Source organism: Bombus pascuorum, chromosome 4 (assembly GCF_905332965.1).
Source record: "Bombus pascuorum chromosome 4, iyBomPasc1.1, whole genome shotgun sequence".
In the NCBI taxonomy this organism is placed as follows: Eukaryota; Metazoa; Arthropoda; class Insecta; order Hymenoptera; family Apidae; genus Bombus; species Bombus pascuorum.
This window is the reverse complement of record NC_083491.1, coordinates 16,171,067-16,190,868: the sequence shown is the minus strand read 5'-3', so window position 1 is coordinate 16,190,868 and position 19,802 is coordinate 16,171,067. Positions and strand designations below refer to the sequence as shown.

Below are 19,802 nucleotides of genomic sequence, written 5' to 3'. Positions count from 1 at the left end.
AGGTACTATTGTATTACATTAAAACAATAATATTTTAACTTTTATGCTGATGCGACTAAGGCAGTTTTGTTCCGATATATCTGTGCTAAAAGAAAGCAATTTTTCCTGCATAAAAAATATTTTTTTAAGGAATATTAGACTTATAAATGCTTTAGACACGAAATGAACTATTTTCAAAACAATAACTACTTTAGATGTATTATTAGGATAGTACTGAAATCGAAATCAATTCTGCGAATCAGCAAGTATACGTTTTACAAACTTAGTAATAGCTAACTAGGGTTTTATGTCTGTGCATCATATTGTATAATCGACTTCTATATAGTATAGTAAAGGTATGAAGAAATCAAAAGAAGAAAGCGCGTGTTATGTAATTTCTATACCTTTTATGTGATAAATAATTAATCCGCAGTTTCCAAAACAATTTGTCATAAGATGGCGCACAAAATTTGTTAAAGTATTTATAGTATTATACATTAAATATATGATATATGTTACTTCATAACATTTAGAGAAATTTAAAAGAAATTGAAATATTCCAGATTTTCCAAATATAGTCCCTTTACAAACATATTTCAAGTCTCGACAAATTTTTACGATATCCTAAACTATTTATTAAATGTAAAAAATATATGTGTGCAATTTACATGAAATAAAACATAGCACACTAATTTTAGTTCAGACTCAGAAAAATTTCATTCTGAATTTTTGTTAACTATTTTATTTCATTGTTGCACTTTCTATCGCGCTTCTTATGCCTAAGTTCAATAAAAACTTTAGTGAATAATGAACACACGCACAAAACCGTAAAACAAATTTTAAGAATTTTAAATGTCACATTTAAGAACAATTAAGAACATTAATAAAATATCCATGTCCAAAAACCAAACTCAAATATGTTTGAAAAGCAACCATCAATTTGCTTCGCATCGACTTAAATCGATACGAAGAACCTATCCCTCTTCTCACGCTGTCTATAGACAAACCATTACTACCTCCACCATTTACGCTGAAAGAGAAAGAAAAAAATGAAAGAACTTGGTAGTTGTAAATCGAATGATTCGCAGAAAAAACAGAGAGGAAGATCGAAGAAGCAGAAATCGACGTTTAAACTATTCACCAAGAACAGCTGGCCGAAGGTAATGATATCTCGCAACAGTATCATTAACAAGAAGATCAGAGATTCCTCTGGATCTTCAAGTTTGTCGTTTCTTGAAGAATCTTCGAGCGAGCTGCAAGGAACGGAAGAAAAAGATGCCTGTCATATGGAACATTTATATCGTGATGAAAATGTCACGAATTTCAAGGAAGAATTGGATGTTTGTTTGATCAGTAGCTCCAGCGAAATTCAAGGAAGTCTTAAAGTGAGCGAGACTTCGAGAGGAAACGAGAAGGCTTTGAAAACGTCCGATGGGGCGGTCGAAGAAAATGATTTTGATTGCGCGTCGAAAGAAAGTGTAATCTCTGATACACGGGAACAACAGACGCCTATTTTCGTTGATTTAACAGCTGATGAGAAAAGCACGTGGAAACAAACGATTTTGAAGCGATTCTGTAATGTAAAGGCAGACATGACCAATGAAAAGGAAGATGAGAACGAGAAGTGCACTAGGAACATCGCATTAGGTACAGAACATTGTAATAGGTGAAGATAATTTTAGTGGCACTATAATTGTCATTGATAAGACATGAGATAAAATTTAAGTCCTTTTTTTTAGAGGAAAGCACTTGTTAAGAGAGAAATATATTTATTAGTATGAACAATTTTTAAACGGTTTTTAAACGAAATATTAAAAAATTTTTCTGATTCAATGATATAACAAATCGAAGTACGGATGTATTGTTGTCTTTAATTTGTTTATGATATATTGGTCCTATACAATTTCTATTTATAAAACATATATATATTGTTTCAATTCACATTTCAATCTACATTTCTCCATAAAATCGTTAAACAAGTCTTCCTTATAATGGTACTGAATATAGGACACGTAATACTACGATCTATTAATTATGAATCACAATCATTCTACACTAACTTATAATTTATTATAAATTAATAAATCACTGTTTATTATTTTTTCATTTTCATACGACGTGTTTGATGTAATTTTTTCAAAATTTATTTCAATTTACATTCTTATTACGAGTATACGTATTACAAATTCTTTTGCAATTGGATCATCAAATATAATTAATCGATATTTCGTTTTCTTTGCGCAATTTGTCATTGCATTCCAGAACCTCGAATTATAATAGCAGATAGTTCAAGCAAATTAATTTGTAATGGAAACAACAGTTTAGCAACTGCTTTACGAGACCGTGGGTCATGCTTCATACCGGTACAACCAAATCGTTCTTTACCTATTCTTCCGGCACCATCCGTACCTACGAGATTCATTCGAAAAGATTCATCATCTCTCATCTTACCAAAATCTACCGTAGACGTAGTAGAAGTAGAATTAATGAAATCAAACAGTACATTGTTGAATAAGAAAGATATTATTTCTAAAGAACAAATAGCATCAAAAGATACCGTAAGCTCGATGGCTTACTTTGTTCCACAAATTTCGAGCGTGGAAAGTCTGAGTATGATAAAGAAAAGAAATGATAATGACATGGAACACGAGACTAATGTTAAAGAAAGAAGGAAGAAAAAAAAATCGCAGGAAGCAAATTCTAGACAAAATAAAGAGGAACGTATGGAAAGTTCGATTAAAGAGTTCCTAACAAATTTCTGTGGCTCGAATGCAACTGAAGGCGTACAGAATCTTTGTACCGACAAATGCGTTAGAGCTGCCTCCACGACGAAAGGAGACGAAAAAAATGGAAATAAATTGGTTCCTCCGTTGAGACTGAAGAAAGTCGTGCATACAGGTAATAATAAATAATAAAAAATAATTAAAAAGTTGTATTACTTAATACGTTAAACGCGAATCTTAATGCATTTATAGAAAACTTAAAATAGCAAAATTACATAGAATACACATAATACGTAAAAATATATAGAATATCCAAAGTATAATCTTCGTTACAATATTTATTTAAGTAAAACGATTCCAAACTTAGAACATAAAAATGTAGAATTTGCAATCTATGTATTATATTTTGTAGAACGTAACGATACAAAATTAATTATACATAATTGTTTGTTTTAATTTGAAATAATACGATTAAATAGAAAATCTTTTGAAGTAATTCCATGATGGACATGTTCAAAATCTTTTTATTTGATTTAAAAATTATTTCTGGCAACAGAAACAGAGAGATACAACGATTCTCAAATCGTCACGGGATCGGAACACGAATCAAACTATAGAATCATCACAGACACAGCGTCCCAATCACCACCTAGTCCAAATTCTAATAACTGGAACGATATACTCTTCGAGAAAGATACAGATTTCACCACTTTAAATACCGATAACTATAAACTAAAGTACAGGCGAAATAGACTAAAACAGAAACTGTGTGAACTACAAAGTAAAGCTTTGGAATTAGCTAAACAAATGGCTAGTGACTCGAACTCTCAGCAAAATATCAGACTAAGGCAAGTGATGAATCGTTACGAGAAGCAAATAGAAAATCTATCAAAATTACATAACAGACTGTCTGCAGCCCTCTCGATCTCTAAGGAAGTGATTAATGAAAATAATGATAGCATGAATTCTTCTGATAACAAGTGTCCATGTATAAATTTAAACGAGAGGAACACAGATTTTTCAGTGAATAACAGTTCTCCGATGTCATCACCTGAACCACCTAAATTGTCACCACGATCATCTCTGGATTGTCATAGTATTCTACCAGAAGAGGTTCGAAATAGTCCACCAATTTTGCCAAAGATATGTTTAACTATCTCGTCGAGTCAAGACTCGGTGGAAGAAGAGCTACAAGTCGTTGAAAGGAAAGTTTGGCCTGTGAACGAAGAATTGATAAAATCAACGTTTTCTACAGATCCACTTCCTGAGGATTTAACTGATTCCGTGGACAAAGATCCTCCAGATATTGAGAAACACGTGCAGACTATGCCTGTAGTCCATAAAAATAATATCAATGTCGATATAGAAAGTTCTAATTCTAGTGTAAATAAGAGGGCTTTCAATCATTCGAACAAGGTTACTCAATCACCAGAGAACAACCATGCGGCTCGGGAAAAGAAAGACGAAAGAAATAAATCGACCAAAGGGTTTTCTCAATGTCGTCTTGTGATCCAAGAACCAGAAAAAATCAAGTGTTTGGAGTTTCCGGATGTTGGACCCATAATAAGTTCTGTAGCTAATTGCGTGGAAATACCAACAACTGTTCAAGGAAACAAATCGTTTGAGGTGATATCTGCCAAACAGTTCTCTTCGTCAAGGGATCATACACTACAACCTAATTTTTATGAATCCAATCGAGAGGAAGTACCATTTTCGACAAATCATGAAGACAGTATAAATTCGCAAAAGGTTCGTAAAATATAATTTTCAGACAAATAAAATTTTATTTGTAATATTGTTTTATACTATACATAGTGCTGAATTCGTTTTAGGTTTCATCGAGTTCGGGTCAGCCAACTCAATTTGATTCTTCACAAACGATGTTGAATCAGGAAAAGCTCACGTAAGTTAAATGAAAAATTAATATATTTTATTATCTATATTTTTACCTTACATTTTATGTATACAGGTTGCGACAGAGCCGTAAAGGAGAAGAAATTCTGGCTGATTCTGTACAGAAGAGTAGTGGGAATCATTCTATAACTGAACAATTTCCTACTCTTGGTAACTGGTTCGCTCGAATGTCGAAAAAGCAAGCCTCAATAACCAAACCCAAATTACAAGCCACAGAAAATGTGCCGTTTGTACCAGGAGAAAACACTACACGCGTAAGAGCAATTTAATAGAATTTTTTAATTTTCTTTCGGAATTTCTCTAAATACTCTGAATAATTTTTTAATACATCGTAGCAAATTTCTGGGTCTGAAATACCAAAGATGGTAGGACCTAATATCAACAATCACATAATAAATCCAACGCCTCAACGTGGTACAGAGAAATGGCAATATCATCAGCAACAACAACTACAACATGTTGCGGCATCCGTGACTCTTTCGCAACCTGTTGCAGCAGTTCCTCCTTTACGACCTGGAGCTTGTCCACCACTTCCTATGACTCAATTTTACCCGAATAACTACGCTGTAAGTAGGATAAGTCTATTTTAATATTTTTATTTCGGCAAAATTGAAAATGTTGAGGTAATATAGTTGATGTAATATTCGTATTTTATTACAAAAGATACAGAAAACTTATTGAACAGATTCGAATATTTATGTAATATATTTTTTGTATTATATTGTATATTATATTATATTAACAGATATTATATTATCTTATTAATCACAGTATACCAATATTAATAATGTATAAATATTTGTGCACTGATGAAGTACAATCACCTATGATTTTTTACATTACAGATCGATCCTTACAACAGTGCTGCCTTAAGTTATCATCCACCAATTTGTCCTTACGGTCCTTATCCATATCACCCACGATTACACTCGGGTTCCTTACCATTTCATTTACCTGTGCAAGAAAGCTTGCGATCAATGCACCATATGGATAAACGTTTCCCCATAATACAAGATCCAGTTGTGAGGTATCCTTCACCATCGACAAACACTCTACAGCATTCGGGTAATTTGGAGTTTGATCGTCTTCGAGGAAACTCTACCACTAACAACATTGGTACCACAACTTGTTTACCATCGTTATTTCTATCACCACCGTCCTTATCAACTTCTCATCAGACCCTGCCTCGAAATTCTTTAATTGGCTATTCGACAAACAATCAATTTTCTCGGAACAGAATGATACCGGATGTTGTTGCCGCAGCAGCAGCCGCTGCTGTTGTCGCTGCTGCTTCCTTTGATAGGCAACGAGATACGTTGACTTATAATAGAACTGAGACGGATGCATTATCGCCTACTGGTATTCCAAATGTCATTGACAGAGAACCACCTCACGTATCGGGCGCTACTAGATCAATTATTAATCGTGACGTAACTAATTTAACTCAAGATAGTAATTTTAACAAAGAAAGTCATGAAAACACTAAGTATCAACAAATGCAAAATTTTGTATTCGACCGATTAGCATTTGTGAAAACCACGGATAATTTTGCGCAAACAAATTCAGTTATTAATAATGATGCGCAGTCGACGATGACGTCTATTGTTCCAACAGCACAATATCGAATGCCATTAATTCCTTCACATGCACAATCATCGAAAAATGTATTAGAAACTGAAGCTAGGAATTGCGAGACACCGCATCTAGGTAAAGTGAATCGTAGTCCGAATAGTTCACATAATCTCACATGTTCAAATTGTGGTATTATCGGACCAAAGTTTAAATGTTTAGGATGTGAAATGGCCTTTTATTGTGATGAACGGTGCCAAGAGAAACATTGGTATGTCCACGTACAAAGATGCCCAAAGAAAATGCCAAAATTAAAGAAAGTCACATAAAATTAATTAGGTTAGAAATATAAATTTCGGAATATTGATTTGATGCACAAAACGTATTTTATGTGGAGTAAAAAAGATATTTTTCTATAGCTTTTTCATACAAAAGTAAACGTAGTTTTCAAATGTAGTATCATATAATAATACAACAATAACAATAATATATATGTTTAACATTTAATAATATAACTTTGTTGTGCAATAAGACTGGTATACTTCGTATCATACACATCTAATATAGTAAAGCATTACTACATTCGCACACATATGTACCTGATACATGTTTAATAAAAAAATTTAGCTTAATTACTTACATTTCTTGCAATTATTTAAAAAACAAATTATATATTTTTCAAATCAGAGTTTTTAAAACGTTACGAATAAAAATATTTTGTAACAAATATAAGAAAATTATAAAAAAATTCTTATGTAATTCTTAAATGAGTGAGCTTAGATTCAAAATTCATGATCATTAAAACTTGCTTTTTAATCCCTCTTGTTCTACCTTACTTGTAAGCTTATTTAAAAGTACATGAGCTTCCTGATAATAAGGACTTGTTTTATCTGCAACTCTTTTCATCCATGCAGCTAAATGAGGCCTATTCTCTTTTGGATCATACCCAACTATTCCTACAATTGAAAATTGCGTTTCTATAGTAATATAATAATACAATCTTTATTTTTTATTATTTTTTATGTTGTATATTAATTATGAAAATGATTTATTTTCTACCAAATAGTAAAATATTAAAAATTATCTGCCAAGACTTTCCTGATACTATTTATTTATTTTTATTTCATTTTTAGTGAATGTACATATCATTACTTACGAACTTGTTCTATTTCACATGACCCTAGAATATCAGCAATGCTGATTTCAGAACCAGTTAAGAAGTTTTTGTCTTTTAACCAGAAATTTTCTAGATCATCAAGTGTTTGCATCATGCGTTTTTCATATTGCATTAGACTTTCTGGCTTCATTGATTTTCCAGTTAATAATGGTTTCATGTACTAAAATAAAGATTTTTATCAGTAGGAAGAACATCATTCCCTTGTCATTATCATTGTCTATAGACTCAATATCATTCTCTATAGATAAAGGAATTTCTTTACCTTCATAAAAAAGTATGAAGCACAATTTAGTCTTGTATTAAGATGCTGCCATTCAAGATATTCATCAACTTTAAGTTGAAGTTTTAAGTCTTGAGGGTACCAATGATTAGCTACCTTAAATTCTTTGCAGAGATATCTCAAAATTGCAACACTATAAAACATTCAATGTTCTTTAATTTTTTGCAAATTAAATTATAAAATTATTTATATAGAAATATGTTATAATTTATACATTTTCTTATTTCTGTAATGATTTTCATTTTATATCTTCATTCAAAGAATAAAGGTAAAAAGTTGACATATATAACTTTGATATAAGTTACTAGTTTTGAAATATTAAACATATAAAATGAAACATGACATTATATTTGTATATAATTGTAAATCAAAATTTATATTTAACTTATTTCTTCTTGTTAATACAAATTATATATCATACTAAAAAGCAATAATACCTTTCTATCATGTTAAAACCATTGTGTTCAATAGCCGGTACTTTTTGAAAAGGATGGATCCTTTGATACTCTGGATTAAGATGTTCACCTTTCGCTAAATTTACAAATTTCCCTTCAAATGGTATATCGCAAACTTTTAAAAATATATAGAGAGCTCTACTTGGCTGTGATAATAAATCATAATACAATTTGAGACTCATATTTTTAATAATAAATTAAGCTTACAAGGATAAGAAATATACCACCAATATTATAAACATAAATGGAAGAACCAATTGCTGAAAATAAAGAATAATTTGATAAGATGATAAAAAATATTGCTTAATATATTTTCTATATATATTTAATATATTTGTAATTCCATTTGTGGATTTTCAGATAATTTTACAAATTCTAAGTATATTTATACATAATGTTATCTAATCAAGATCTCTCTCTCTCTCTTTTTCTCTCTCTCTTTTTAATAAATGGTAAATAAAATCTATAATTTGTTATTCGTTTTAATAATAAAGTGTTTTTACATGAAATGGCAAATTTAACATGCAATATAGAGTTTAGATTTTGTAAATACTTGATTTTGACGAAATATTATTTAGATGTATGTTAGTATGTTATTAAGATAAATTTGTAATTACCTTTTTTTTATAATATAAAGATAGGGTAAATGTCACTATTTTATTGCTAACTGTTTGAGTCTATTTACTGGTAGGTAAATTTCTACAATAATTCATACTAATCCTAGAACATAAAAATATCTTATAATGATAACGGTTTATCTATTTAAGATTGCAAAATTTCACATTGAAGATGACGGGATTTATCTTTGGCATTTAATGTAACGACGACATTCTGTCGCAGGTTGAGTAATAAATGAGATATTCCAAGAAGAAAGTAGAAATTCTACAAAAGAATCTTACAGATTAGACAAATATAGAATCTTAAGTAACTAGGAAACAAGTGGTAGGCATCACCCGGTAGAGAAAATGGCCGACTGCGAGAAGGAGGAGGCTCACAATCTCGTAAGCTATTTGCCTTTACTTACCGTTTATCTAATCACTTAGGCGACCTCGCCGTCTCGCGGTTCGCGATGATAGTGTACCTTATCTATCGTCGAACTAATCAATTTACTCTTACTGTTTTTACTGAAACAAGTTCTTTGTGGTTATGTTCCCTACAGTGAATGATTTTGTGATGTTACGTTTATTTCTTATTTACATATAGGAATACACAATTCAGTAATCCTGTTTCAAAAATTTGTGACAGTGTTTATTTTCTAATAACTATGATTGATTAAATCATATAGAAATATTCATTCAATACAGTTTTACAATTTATTGAATATAAGACTAAAATTGATATACAAAGATAATTTGTTACTTGGACATGAGTATAGTATGTTATATATTTAAACAAATAATAGCTGTAAGATATCAAAACTTGTAGAACAAAATATTAATTTACTCAAGCATGTATTTAATGATTATTTGTAAATATTTGTGTAACAAAGAATATGTATGAACTCCAAATGCAAAATGATGCAGTATTAATTCTTATTAACGTTTTAATCATTGTCCACATTGTTATACAAAGCAATTAGAATTTAATTACAATATTTTTCAGCAAATGGAGTTTGAATGGGTGCTTCATGAAGAAGTACATTCTTCACTATCACAGCTAAGGAATATTTTAATGGTATTATATATTTTTGGAATTTATCATAAAACAAAGTAAAGAAATTATTATTTATATCATATACATACATGTTGTGTTAATGTATGTTATATTACAGGAATGTGCACAAAGATTTCCATTAGCATTATTTGGTAACGATCAACATAATAAAACAGATAGGTTTGTATTTGCTGCACCACATGACCAAGTGAAATGTGTTGCTGTTTTAACTGGTGACAGTATTACAAATGCAGTAAGTGTCAATTATTTTGTTAATTTGCAGCTATATTATTATCTAAAAAAAACATATTTGTAGGAAGTTAATTTTAAAGTACAGCGTCAACAAAATATTAATATGAGAACAAGTATACAAACTGAACATCCTTGGAAGTTACAACAAATACAAGATGCTGCTAATCATTTACAACAAGCTATTGCTCACATAGATAATGTTGATCGTCATTATCCATTTAAGACATCCGATGAAGTTATGCATGTATTAGGGAACATACTTGGTTGTCTCCAACGGAGTCGTACAAGTTTAATTGTTCCTAGAAAAAAAACTATTGATGATCTCATTAAAAGCCGTAATATGGTGAGTAAACATTTTGGAGTAATATTTGGTTTATATTAATCCTTTATACAGTTAGGCTTGATATCATATTTCATATCTAAATTATCAATCTTTTGTATTGCAGAAGTCATTAAATCCTAATCTTCCAGAAAATTTGGCAATTAGTTTTTATATTCAAAGTTATAAACTAGTTTTAGCAATATACCAATTAGAAAATGCACATGGTAGTGTTAAGTATGAAACACAACAAGCAGAATGTAGTGTTCCATGGTTAAATGATGCTTTAGTACTACTTACTATTGCATTACAGCTTTGCCAACGACTAAAAGACAAGGTTAGTTAAAATAAAACTATTTCAAATTGTTCATTATCTTATTTGAAACATTTTTCAGATCTGTGTTTTTTCTCAATACAAAGATTTTACAGTTGGTTCTCACGTTACTTCTACAATGGGCTGGTAATAAAAATATTTGAGCAATTAACCTTCAATTGAAAGAATAGTTGTGTATATGTATATTACAGTATATCACATTTAATGTTCTGGTAGCATTTTTAGTGGGTTTTGTTTTTATAAACAAAATTTAGTTTTAAAAAACACTAAATTATATTGCATTTTCAGAAATAAGTTTTTTAATCATCTGCATATATATTTTTCTTGATACACTCTATCAAATACGAAGATTAAATTTTACATAGCAAATTTTACACAAGAAAAATTCTTGTATATTAGTACAAGATCTGAGACTTCATTATCATTCACGATTTTAAAAGTATTTTGCTAATTAGTTATGTGCTTATATCTATTAATTTGTATTAGATTTCCTTTGATTATAATGTTTAATCTTTTGTAGACAGCTTTGATCTAATTAAGAATAGTTATACATCTTTACTAAGATGAAATAATTAAGCACTGTATTTACTATATTTCCTGTGATTTTTTCGGAATGTTATAATAATTCCCTTCTTACTAGATATTAATGTTCTGTTTCTAAGAAAACGTATGCAAATCTAAAGCCATTAATTTTAACTATTTTGTGTATCCAATTATTATTTTAAACACTTTAATGAATTATTTATTTTACTTACCAAAGAAAGTACTATTTAGTAAGTGTTGACGTACATTACCGTGGTATGACGTTCCTTTAAACTTTAAACTGTATCTATATATTTACATACAAATGTCTGAATTAGTATTACATCGATCATGAACTAGATGTTAGAATAATTGTTATTGATCGATGTTATTGTTATACATATAACTCAGAAGCAATTTATAAGGATTTCAATACAGTTATATTAAATAATTAGAATTGCATTAACTTAATAACGAAGAAACGTGAAATTTTTAATATTAAAATTGGTTTCTGTATTGAGTTAAATGGAAAGTTTTTATTTAATTTCTAAAATTTTTGTTCTTTCTATATTGTGATGTAAAAATTATATATATGTATCCTATGTATGTATACATATTCAAGTATGTCTTTTCTGGTGAAATTTTGGTACTTTTCAGTTTTATTTATTCTCATATTAATATATGTACATATATAGTTTAACTATAAATAAATTAAATAAATTAAATTGATTTACTTTCCATATAACTCAATAAAAAAGCAGTATGTGATGATACATCACTTTTACATATTTGAATTATAAATTCTTTATGTTATTGTATTAACTAATCAAAGAACAGTCTGTCCTACAAAACAAAAATTAATTTGTTTTGATTGAAAATATTCCTAAAGCACTAGTATGCTGTTGCTTAATAATAAATCCAATCTCCTTCATTATCGATTATAGCTTGACAACGTACCGATATACTTTTTACTAATTTTTCGGGATACGATATAGATAGCGATCTCCATATTTTTTTAATGTAATTCATTAAAATTCTTAACTTTAAAATACATTTTCCTTTCAATTTGTGCTTCATAATAGACTAAACATTTTTTATGCGATTTGTATCGAATGACTGAGACAATCAGTCCAACACAATGATACCGTTTTCAGATTTCCATTCGGTGCAGACATAGTTTTAATGTTCCGGATTATTTTCTTGCAACGAAACTTAGACATTATAAATTATAAGCCAAGGCATATCTGATTGGATTGTATATGTTTAAATTACAATCTCTCCTTTATTACATACCAACGCCAGTATACTTTTGTACGACAGACTGTAATTTTTGATTTATGAATTGAAACAATTATAAAATGTAAAAATTATTTCATAAGTGCAAAACTTTGAAATAGCTTATGTTTAGTATTACCAACTAAATTTACTCATTTTTGTAAAAATATTACTAGGCAAGCCACTAATTGAATATATTTGCTTTATTTTAATTACTTATATGTTTAAAAATGTTATAAATTTACAAGTGCTGTGCTTTAGGTATTAAAAGTTTATAGTTTCATTTTATGCATCATATCTCCTTGATTCTATATTATTATATTGTGTACTTATATATTACATTTTACATCATCTAATAATAATTATCTAATAATATCATTTTACAAATTATATTTTGTTTATAGTTACTTGTTATATTAAATATCTTGTATAAAATACAAAATAGTACTTAAATGATATAAAATGATTCAGTGTATTATGTTATTTAGTTTCTTTAATTTGCATTATTTTGACATGAAAATAAATTTCAGTATGAAGTTCATATAAAAAGCAATTTTCATTATAATTATATTCATAATGATTAAAAACAATGGAGTTTTGTAACTTGTGTGTTTAATAATTTTCTCATATAAATTCTATAAGAAAAGTAATAATATATTCGTCAATACTATTTGAAATATTTTGGATTTAGAAACAATAAAGAATGTAGTATATACTTACATCTAAAAAAGAGATTACAAAATGTTCCCAGTAAGAAAAATTATGGTATATACTGTCTTTATTGCAGGGTATTGACCACTTACATAATTAGTAATATTTATACATTTTTAATGTTTAAGAAATTTTAATAAACACCAAAAATTGCTAAGTATTAAATTGAGAGAATAGAGGAGCCTAATTAATAAGAAAAACCTTTACATATTGCATTGTAACCAGTGCTACTTTTAGGAATAATAGTTTTATTCAGCTTATAAAATTACTAAAAAGATTTGGAGCGATATATTGAAAATTATATTTCAATGGATTATGTATAAACAATTATTTCATGATTACGCAACTTTATTTTATTAATAAAAAATATGTTTCATATTCAAATAAGTTCTGTGAAATCTATTAAGAAATAAAATTATCCAAATGTACATGTGTACATTCTTTCTTATATTAATATATCCAAAAATAAAAGCCTTTTATTCACAAAAAATTTTAATTCGTAATTTTTTCTTTTCCTGTGAATAATATCATATAAGCTGATAATTCTTTAAAAACTCTATCAAAAATTTATATATGCGTATAGTTTCTGTTACAAAAACAGTGCAGCTTTTATTACTTCTTCATAGTCTTACGATTCACATAATTATAAAAAAATTCTCATATTCTTATTATTTAACAGTGTAATTGTGCCAGAAAATAAAATTAATCATGACGTAAATGTAACAAAACTCACAGAATATATATGGATCAAATATTATTCGATCATCGTTGTTCGAGAGTGAACAGCATAATCTCAACAAATTTGAATTTATCCTTCAATTATATTCAATTATAGAAAGTTTTGAAGAAGTAAAACGTGCTACACGAGTGTTCTTTCCTACATTGTACACACAATCGAGTTTCAGTACATATGTATTATATATATATATATGTGAGCGCGCAGCAATTCGTGCTAACGATAAGCCACGATGACAGCAGACGACAGTTTACTATTACTTAACACACATCGTATCGCTGCTAAGACTCATTACAAAATTTTTTTATTAATTACATATTATTCCGTTACCACATTAACGCGACGAATGAAACGATCGTAATTATATACAGTCGAAAAATATTTTCGATGCTTGAAACGACGAATTCTTCGTGAAAGTGTTGAGTATTCGCGAAAACATCATACAACATGGAAGTATTGGATCCTAGTGTCTCAAGAGACGACCAGCCTTTGTGCATCAATGATTTTTTGGAAAAAGGTTTATTTTCAATATTTTCCTATCATATTAATCGAATAATTATTTGCTCAAATATTTTTTTTCGTGATTTTGTTTGCAACCTTTTCTTGGGAGCATTAAAAACCTTTAAAAACCTCCTGAGTTAAAGAAAGGCATTGTTTGGAAACAAAGGATTGGCAGAACGATACATAAGCTCTCCACAATATTGTCAGCTGTCAAGTTTTCTGAATATATTATTTTACGTGAACTGTATCGATCGAAACTATATTTTGAAGCTTTTTTTAATAATTACTTTTTTATTTTAAAAACACATTATAATTATGCTTCTCGGATTTTTATTTATTTATAAATTATTCTATATGAGTGCAAATTTTGCAGTAAGAAGTAAATGAATATATTGAATGGAAGTAAATAATAACAGATGTCAAGAAAAAGAAAGAACCAGAAATTATATAAAAAGTTGTCAGAAGATACATTAGGTTAACTTAAAATAAGATATTACATATTATTTATTTTTGTTGGAAATTGAGTTGAATTTTAATATTTTAATGAGGATAGGAAAAGATCATGGATGTTTTAAAGAACTTGATGCAGTTATTAGTTTGTTAGCTGATTAATTCTGAACTTCAAATACATATCTATATCTTGATATAATAATGTATGCCAATTATTATTTTGAAAAAAGAAATATATATAACTGTATAAAATAATGAATTATTAGTTATAGAAAATTTCACATCAAAAGTTTAATTAGTAATTATAAAAATCATTAAAATAATTTATTTTATAAACATTATATTGTTTTTAAATAAATTTTTCTATATTGTCTCTATCTAAATAAACCTGATAACAAAATTGTATTTTTAGTTACTGTACCAGACATACCCCCTGATACAAAATCATGCATAAAAGCAAGGCATACATTAGGCTTTTTAGGATTTCTAGGATTTGCACTAGTGTATGCCATGAGAGTAAATTTATCTGTGGCTATTGTTTCAATGGTTAATCAAACAGCAGTACCACATAATGATGATAATAATACCACAGATGTTTGTCCTAAGGAAAAACCAATTAATGGAACATTCATACCAGTAAGTTATTTAATAGTGTTATAATGTTTAACTCAATGTTGCTTATAATTTATTATATAATTTAGTAAATGTTATTCATATCAATTTTAGAATTTCTACATATGATATATATGGATATATTTTATATTTTGTAAGAACTATAGAATTGAAGTTTATGATCTATTATATTCTGCATGCGTAATATTGATGCAGATCAAATGTCAACATTGGTTCTACTTCATTATCACATTAGTCATGCAAACTTATCATTTTTAGTATGACTTAACACATTGATATGTTTTTAACGCCTACATCTTTTTCTTTTATCTTATTATATACCTATCATCTTTAAATGTTTCACAAAAACATTTTAACATTATGTTTCTGCATTTTTGAATAGAATATTTATTTTTAATTAATTAATATTAAAACAATTAATTATGCTTTTCTTTACATACATGATTTTAAATTGTTATCAATAAAAATAAAAGTAATATACATTTCCAAAGAGTGCAGGAGAATTTGATTGGGATGAGAAGACACAAGGTGTTATATTGGGAGCTTTTTTCATCGGTTATGTTGCTACAAATGTCCCAGGTGGAAGAATGGCAGAGAAATTTGGTGGAAAGCTAATATATGGATTGGGAGTATTTTTAACTGCTGTACTGACTGTAATTACTCCTTTTGCAGCATATATAGGATTGATACCATTCTTAGCTGTACGAGTAGCAGAAGGATTTACAGAAGTATGTTTTGCTTCTATAAATTAATTTTTAAAAGAACATTAATTTAAAATTTAAAGAATTTTCTGTCTATTTTATAAATAGGGTGTTACATTCCCTGCAATGCATAGCATGTTAGCGCATTGGGTACCCCCTTTAGAAAGAAGCAAATTTGCTGCTATAGTATATGCAGGTAATTATTCTTTCTTCAATATGTGATAAATTTGATTTGTTATATTCATTCTTATACAGGTGCAAATTTTGGAACTGTAATATCATTACCAGTCAGTGGGTGGCTCTGTTCATTAGAACTTTGGGGTGGATGGCCCCTTGCATTTTATTTATTTGGAGGGCTTGGTATCGTGTGGTATGCATTTTGGACAATTTTTGTATTTGATACACCTGCACAACATAAAAAGATTGATCCTCTTGAAAGAGCATACATTGAAGCTAGTGTGGAAAAGAAGGATGAGGTTCTTTTCAATTTTTTAAAATTAAGCTTAAATTCCTAACGGACTGAATAAAATTTAACTTAATGTATGTTAAAAACAGGATAATGATTCAGGAGTTCCTTGGTTATCAGTATTTACATCATTACCCATGTGGGCTATAGCTATCACTCAGTGTGGACAGTCATGGTCATTTTATACGCTTTTAACAGAATTACCAACGTATATGGATAAAATTTTGCATTTTGATGTACAACAGGACGCATTCCTTTCAGCACTGCCTTATTTAAGTTCTTGGTTAGTCGGACTCGGTATTTCAAGTTTCGCAGACGCCCTCCTTGCCCGTCAGCTTATATCTCCTTTAGCATCATTCAAGTTATGGAATACAGTGGCTTCATTAGGACCCAGTCTCAGTTTCATTGGCGCTATCTGGGCTGGATGTGATCGTATGATGGTTATGATGATGCTCGCTGGATTAGGATCTCTACAAGGTGCAATTTATGCAGGGAATCAAATGAATCATATTGCTCTAGCACCACGATATGCGGGAACTCTTTATGGACTTACAAATGCTGCAGCTAATGGTTGCGGATTTTTAGCTCCATATTTTATTGGAAATATAGTCCAAGGACATGTCAGTATAACTACACATTGTTATTAGCAATAATAAACTTCGTTCTATAAAAATGGTTCTATAATTTTTTTACATTTTATGTTATAGGAAACACTGGCTCGTTGGCATACAGTATTCTGGTTAGCAGCAGGAATAAATATGGTGACCAATTGTTTTTACTTAATTTTTGCATCTGCCTCAGAACAACCATGGAGTAAAGGTAGCAGTTGATGACAAAATTTAGTTAGACACGAAGTATTTCATATGGAGAATAATTTACCGTTAGATCGAATTGCGCTCAGTTCGTTTTAATTATTATATTATCCATTTCCATCATTTAAGCACAAAATTGCAATATTTCTTTCTGCAATATTAAGTTTGATATATTTCGCATTGAATGAAATATTTAAAACATGAATAATTTATTACATTGCTTGGTAAAATGATACAGAAACTAAAAGTAAAGTTTGTTTGCATCAGTATTATTATGTTAATGAAGTTTAGGTACTAAATCTATAATTTACGTATCATTCCAATGAAGCTATTCACATGACAATATGAGTTTTTAAAATTTTGTTTGACTTTTTAATTTAATTGAAATGAACATGATTTAAAAAAATATTGACTTTACTTTATTTAATCTTACTACGAAGAAGAGTAAATTATTACAGATATCTTTTCTCTTTATAAAATAAGAAGTATCAAAAAATGTCTAGAGTCTATATTCTTGTTTATATGTAAGAGTTTTATATGTACATAAAAATAATGTAAAAATGATTGGTATAGTGCAGGATGCAACAATTTTTAAATGAACAATTGAATTTTTCTTTTGCAACTAAATATGTATGTTTCATACCGATTGTAGTTAATTTTTATACCTTCTGTGGCAATAGCCAATAAGATAATATATAAATTTATAAATTTGTTTATAAAAAATATAAAAATTTCAACAAAAATAATATATGATATAGCTATAGTAAGATTTTACTAACAATAAGTTGGAAAGCAAAATATTTTATAAAGCTAACTCCTACAATCAGACTTTAATAAAATCATTATCTTTTCCAAAAAATGATAATCTGGTACATTAGTTGTTACATTATTTTGTATAAAAAGAAAAGAAATAAAATTTCAAAGAAATAGTAAATATTTATTAATAGTAAAATATTTACTTACATATATTGTTAATAAAGAATTGGTTTTGCAAAAAATTTTAACATTATTTAAAACAAAATAATGTGCTACTATTTGTTATTTTTTTTAGATATAAATACTGTTACTTACAACTCATTTTATTTTATTCTTTTGAAAGTTTGCTAACTTTTTATAGAATAATTTTCAAGTAAAGTTAATTTGATAAAAACAATTATATAATAATTCAAAAATTTATATTTGAATTATAGATTAATTTACAAAAATTATTTAATATAATAGGGCTTTACAAAAAAATAGTATTTCGTTAAAAAATTAACATTATATATGTATATATTATATAACTTATAGACAATGTGTAAAATACAGGCATTTTATATAATTCTTAAGAAATCTATAGAATGTCATAGATGGTATTCTCAAAATATTATCGGTACTACTATAGCAAATTTTGTCTATCTGGGCGACCGTAGCATTTAACTCAAATTTATATATACTATGAACAAAAGATAACGTAGGTTTCTGTTAGATGGTATTTTACCCGGCCACCTTACGGAGAGTGGCAATCAATGCTTAAGGAAAATATAAAATATATTAATATAACACAGACATTTCATGCTCAGTCTAAAAACGACACGCATTCTATAGATTTTGTAGGCATTATATGAAATGCCAGTAATTTATATTGCCGGTAACATATAAACATGTATATGCGGCATATAATGAACGAAGAAAAAAAATTCAACAATAACTAATTTATTTAAACATCGACTTCTGTTTATTTTCTTACGCTATTTTTTATCGAAAGATAAAAACATAAATTTCATGCACAAATAACTTAAAATAAAATTGTTCCCGTTAAAAGTTCATTAAAAGTGTTAATATTGTATTTCTTGGGTTATTCATAAAAATGTATAAAATTATATTTAAATAATGATAATAAAGAACAAAATTATATTTATAAAATAAATTATTCAATTAGTATTGCTGGTCTTTAATGTACATATATATACCATGTTTTCTCAGTTTTTTATATTTTAAAATTAGATTAGTAATGAATTGTACCTCGTAGAAATTTTATAACAGTGAATAATATTTTTTGATACAATTTAATGGGAAGATACAGTTTCCTGTATACTTTATTCAAAATTGTAGAATTAAAATAGAATGGAAAAAACTTTTGTTTAATCACAGTGCAAGAAGTGAAAGCTTAAAATTTAATTCCTTTTTAACAAATTATTTGTAATCTTATATTCTTAAAAAGTCGCAACTATTACGATTTTCAAATTGTTTCAGTGAAGCACAATTTTCATTCAGAGAAGACTAATGTTTATCTCATAGTTAAGCAACATATCTGGCATGGTATGATGAATAATCCTTGATAATCTATGATTCTTTTCT

General features: G+C 28.3%; 5 protein-coding genes across 6 annotated transcripts in view; 3 read left to right on the top strand and 2 right to left on the bottom strand.

The window, feature by feature from the left end:
* LOC132906453 (cilia- and flagella-associated protein 45-like) overlaps positions 1 to 19,802 on the bottom strand; it is a 36,665-nt gene that overhangs the window by 5,997 nt on the left and 10,866 nt on the right. The window lies entirely within an intron of this gene.
* On the top strand, positions 859 to 6,822 carry LOC132906479 (uncharacterized). The gene is given in 6 exon segments (XM_060958708.1): positions 859 to 1,626; positions 2,242 to 2,877; positions 3,259 to 4,451; positions 4,535 to 4,870; positions 4,952 to 5,182; positions 5,462 to 6,822. Coding segments are annotated over 6 exon segments (4,047 nt in total). The 5' UTR covers positions 859 to 1,028; the 3' UTR covers positions 6,515 to 6,822.
* LOC132906470 (glutathione S-transferase theta-1-like) lies at positions 6,553 to 8,357 on the bottom strand. The gene is made up of 4 exons (XM_060958695.1): positions 8,080 to 8,357; positions 7,625 to 7,775; positions 7,342 to 7,522; positions 6,553 to 7,141 (listed from the first exon to the last, which is right to left on the bottom strand). The coding sequence occupies exons 1-4, from the start codon at positions 8,277 to 8,279 to the stop codon at positions 6,984 to 6,986; spliced, it is 690 nt and encodes a 229-aa protein (XP_060814678.1). The 5' UTR covers positions 8,280 to 8,357; the 3' UTR covers positions 6,553 to 6,983.
* On the top strand, positions 8,959 to 13,328 carry LOC132906467 (protein rogdi). 2 transcript variants are annotated; one of them, XM_060958690.1, is made up of 6 exons: positions 8,959 to 9,098; positions 9,700 to 9,771; positions 9,869 to 10,003; positions 10,067 to 10,345; positions 10,449 to 10,658; positions 10,717 to 13,328. In XM_060958690.1, the coding sequence occupies exons 1-6, from the start codon at positions 9,063 to 9,065 to the stop codon at positions 10,783 to 10,785; spliced, it is 801 nt and encodes a 266-aa protein (XP_060814673.1). In that variant the 5' UTR covers positions 8,959 to 9,062; the 3' UTR covers positions 10,786 to 13,328. The 2 variants fall into 2 exon arrangements, with proteins under 2 accessions (XP_060814673.1, XP_060814674.1); XM_060958691.1 differs by lacking the exon at positions 8,959 to 9,098 and adding an exon at positions 9,131 to 9,471.
* On the top strand, positions 14,120 to 19,385 carry LOC132906456 (sialin). Its single transcript, XM_060958668.1, has 7 exons — positions 14,120 to 14,416; positions 15,263 to 15,486; positions 15,975 to 16,211; positions 16,293 to 16,380; positions 16,440 to 16,660; positions 16,740 to 17,270; positions 17,358 to 19,385. Exons 1-7 carry the CDS (start codon positions 14,347 to 14,349, stop codon positions 17,478 to 17,480), a joined length of 1,494 nt encoding a protein of 497 aa, XP_060814651.1. The 5' UTR covers positions 14,120 to 14,346; the 3' UTR covers positions 17,481 to 19,385.

What these genes read in the sequence shown, in the direction of transcription:
- LOC132906456 (XM_060958668.1), top strand. Translation starts at nt 14,347, where the DNA reads ATGGAAGTATTGGATCCTAGTGTCTCAAGAGACGACCAGCCTTTGTGC. An exon ending in CAATGATTTTTTGGAAAAAG is followed by an intron (nt 14,417 to 15,262) that starts GTTTATTTTCAA and finishes TTGTATTTTTAG; the next exon opens with TTACTGTACCAGACATACCC. An exon ending in TTAATGGAACATTCATACCA is followed by an intron (nt 15,487 to 15,974) that starts GTAAGTTATTTA and finishes ACATTTCCAAAG; the next exon opens with AGTGCAGGAGAATTTGATTG.
- LOC132906470 (XM_060958695.1), bottom strand. Translation starts at nt 8,279, where the DNA reads ATGAGTCTCAAATTGTATTATGATTTATTATCACAGCCAAGTAGAGCT. An exon ending in CTTCATACTTTTTTATGAAG is followed by an intron (nt 7,523 to 7,624) that starts GTAAAGAAATTC and finishes TCTTTATTTTAG; the next exon opens with TACATGAAACCATTATTAAC. An exon ending in ATGTGAAATAGAACAAGTTC is followed by an intron (nt 7,142 to 7,341) that starts GTAAGTAATGAT and finishes TTTCAATTGTAG; the next exon opens with GAATAGTTGGGTATGATCCA.
- LOC132906467 (XM_060958690.1), top strand. Translation starts at nt 9,063, where the DNA reads ATGGCCGACTGCGAGAAGGAGGAGGCTCACAATCTC. An exon ending in GTGACAGTATTACAAATGCA is followed by an intron (nt 10,004 to 10,066) that starts GTAAGTGTCAAT and finishes ACATATTTGTAG; the next exon opens with GAAGTTAATTTTAAAGTACA. An exon ending in TCATTAAAAGCCGTAATATG is followed by an intron (nt 10,346 to 10,448) that starts GTGAGTAAACAT and finishes TTTGTATTGCAG; the next exon opens with AAGTCATTAAATCCTAATCT.